Source organism: Lactuca virosa, chromosome 5 (assembly GCF_052849685.1).
Source record: "Lactuca virosa cultivar CGN04683 chromosome 5, Lactuca_virosa_CGN04683_v6, whole genome shotgun sequence".
Taxonomy (NCBI): domain Eukaryota; kingdom Viridiplantae; phylum Streptophyta; class Magnoliopsida; order Asterales; family Asteraceae; genus Lactuca; species Lactuca virosa.
Window position 1 is genome coordinate 421,765,073 of NC_136430.1, and position 3,552 is coordinate 421,768,624.

At 30.7% G+C, this 3,552-nt stretch overlaps 1 protein-coding gene across 1 annotated transcript; it reads left to right on the plus strand.

Annotated features, from left to right (window-relative positions):
* Positions 1–1,668: 1,668 nt before the first annotated feature.
* On the plus strand, positions 1,669–2,868 carry LOC145114080 (uncharacterized). The gene is made up of 7 exons (XM_079050088.1): positions 1,669–1,696; positions 1,765–1,917; positions 2,035–2,178; positions 2,273–2,277; positions 2,512–2,524; positions 2,618–2,693; positions 2,766–2,868. Exons 1-7 carry the CDS (start codon positions 1,669–1,671, stop codon positions 2,866–2,868), a joined length of 522 nt encoding a protein of 173 aa, XP_078906214.1.
* The last annotated feature ends 684 nt before the right edge of the window (positions 2,869–3,552 follow it).

The following is a 3,552-nucleotide window of genomic DNA, read 5'->3' on the forward strand; positions in this document are numbered from 1 at the left end:
CGTTACAGTTAGCTGTCACGACGTGAGCATAATATTTTCGAGATTTTTGGTTATTATCTCCATAATCAGATTTATGGTGCTATTTTTGGTAATTATCTTGTATTAATTCTATTGGATTCCGCGTTCTGAATTCCTTATGTGATAATCCATAAAACCCTATATATTAGGAGATGTCCTTAGTGGATAATTTTTAATTAGATAAATTAAATTGAATCATATCTTATGAATTTATTAATTAATTTAATAGTAATTTAATTTAAAGATAATTATAAGTTCATAATATGTTTAAATTGATTAGTTAATTATATGATAATTTAGATAATTAACATTTAAACAATATATTTTGAAAAGATTTAAAATACGTCTTATACTATATATTATTAAAAGCTAATATATCTCTAAATATTATTAAAAGAGAAACTTGATGACATCACCTTCAACAATCACGACCCTTCATTGTATTTTCTTTATTAATTTCAACCTTTAGATCATTCTACATTATTCTGGATGATGTCATCCTAAAGAAAAACAAATCCCTATTGATTGAACGCATTCCAAATTCGATTGATTACAAAACGTCCGTCTGTAATAAACACTTTCCATGTTGAAATCGATAAATCAACCACTTAATTAGCGATTTTTGATAAGTCGATGAGGATGATTGCAACATATTTGATTGAAATCCTTTATGAATGGCTTCCTCAGGCTCAGCTATTACGCGATTACATTGTCTCTAGATTAGGGTTCTATATTGTTAATCATCTTTTCATTCTGATTAATCTTAACCAACAAAGCTATCGGTTGATTCTAATCATCTTCTCTCTCAAACAATGGAACTTAATAAACATTTGGTATATATAGGTGCTTGAAGACGATTACGAAGATAGAGTTCTGATTACTCAATCCACAAAAGAAAATAAGAAATTGAAGTTTTTGGCCCCTTGCAACTCTATCATTGATCGATTGAAGAATCAATATTGATCTTACAGGAAACATCTTTAGAAAATGGATTGATCAAGCCACCCAATGTAGATTGACGTCAGGTGTGTTTTTGTAAAAAGAATTGTGACGCTGTGTTTGTTTTTTCATTTGTAAGTTCAACATTTATGAACATATTCTTGATTTCTTTTTGCGATTTTTGAACGATTTTGAGACAATTGCAGACGATTGCATTGAAAAGTGGTGCTTTACGTCACGACATCCTTACTTTAGAGTTTTGGTCCCCTGTTCGTGGTGGAGAGTGGGTGTATTTCAGATTAGGTAGAGAACCTCATAAGCGCAATATTCTTGTATGAATTTAAGATACCGACGATTTGTTATTGCAATTTAAGTTATCAATTGAGTGAATCCGCTGCTTTAAAACGACAAAGAACTTCTATGAAGCATAGAAATGGTTGTTTCTCGAAGTTAAAATGAATTTATTGTAACCTGCCAAAGGGAACTATTTACTGAAACTGTGGTTAATTGATTATTGTCGTGGTTTGGTTCTTTCCCCCATGGCCTTTCAAGGAATTGGACCTTTGGGAATTGGATATGTATTCTTCAGAGACAATGTTATGGAAGCGAGTAGCAACCACTGGAATTCCACCTGCCAAACGTAATAGCCATCCATGTGTCTCATGGAAAAAAATCATTGTGATTGGTGGAGAAGATACACAGAACTATTAAATGTCTGATGTCCATATGCTTGATGCAGGTTTCAATTTTGACTTTTTCTACCAATTTTTTAATGTCATGACCTAATTTCTACATTCTTGTTCATAGATACACTTACTTGGACAAAATTGGTGACCAATGGTGAGCTTTTGCGACCTAGAGCTGGGCATACAAACATTGCACTAGGCAAGAATTTGTTTGTGTTTGGAGGTTTTACTGATGCTGAAGATCTGTATAATGACTTATACATGTTTGATCTTGGTATGTAAATTGTAATGTAACAGAAGTATCAAGTTTTGTTTTTTTTATTATTTTTTTATGATATGTTATTTCTTGATATTTCCAACATTTGTGCAAAAACTTTTACATGGACTAAAGTTATGACAATAGGAGAACGGCCTTCTGCAAGATTTTCAATGGCTGGAAGCACTTTACATCCACAACATGGAGGTGTTCTTATATTCATATGTGGATGCAATAAGAAACTTGAAGCACTTGATAACATGTTCTACATATTCACATGTTTAATTTAATCAATCCTTGAAGTGAATTTCACAATGAATCAATTACCTTACAGTACTGATTATACATTTATGCTAACTGATTTTGATTTTAGGGATTGTAACTGAAAACGAAAGAGATGAAAGAAAACTAGAGAAGTTATCTTTGAGAAATTAGTTGAGATTGAAAAGTCAAGAACAACAAGGTTTGACTTTGACTGCAGTGTGTGCTACTGATACCCCAATGGAAATGCCAAGTCATATCCAATTTCCACCAAGTACGAGTTTTTTATTTTATTTTTATTTTGACTTTTTCCTGATTATGTTTTGACATTTTGACTTTTTTTATTTGTAGATAGACAGAATGTGTATTTGAATGAGTAACATAATCCACAAGGGAAGAGAACATTTCAAGCAAAAGTAACAAAAAAACATTACAAATTGTTATACAATTGAGACAGTTATAGATAGGATGCCTCTGCGTGGAGTTTTACTCTCAAACAACATCAAGAAAACAGTTGCTGATGATTTCAGAAGGTTGTAAATCTCTTTAATAAACCTATATTTGATGACTTAATAATCAAATTTGATTTTTTTTTAAAATATTAGGAAAATAGTTGTAGTTGAGAGTGTAAAAAAGGGATTTGAGCATGATACCACAAAAAGTCCTGAACTTGAAAATCATACACCAGGTGCAACTTCTGCTACTTAAATATGAAGACACCAGCAGCTTCTAATGCTTCTCCACCTCATGAGGTTATTTTTGTAATTCTATTAATCATTTATTTATTTTGTATGTTTAACATAATAAATTAATTACTCAAAGTGTATGTATGAGATATGATATTGTTTTTTGCAACTAATATGCAGGTTTCAGGAGGGGTAAAATCGTCTTTAGAAGTTAATTCAACTCCAAATCCAAACCTTGGTTATGGTATTTTACAATTTTACAATTTTATAATTTTATAATTTTATAATTTGTGATGTTATTACAAGCTTAAATTAATGATGGTTGAATTTATTGCAGATGGTGAATCTCATCCCTTGACTGGTGAATAACATGGTCAACAAGTATGAAGTATGAATGATTCTCATTTCTACTCATCCACAAATCCATCAAGTCTTGTTTAAATAAGGAAAGGTTAGTTTAGACTTTTCACACCAACCACTACTATATTCACTTTTTATGTAACCTGCAGTCAAAAGTACCGATATTTGAAACTTTTTTTATGCTTATGAATAGATATCCACAGCATTATAGAACTACAAATTTCTTTATGCTTTATTCATCGAGTTGAATGATGTTGATTTATTAGTTTTAAGGGGTATATATTTTTGGGGAAAAAAAATACCAAAGTTTATCATTTTTTATAAACCAGATTAATCGCATTTATTA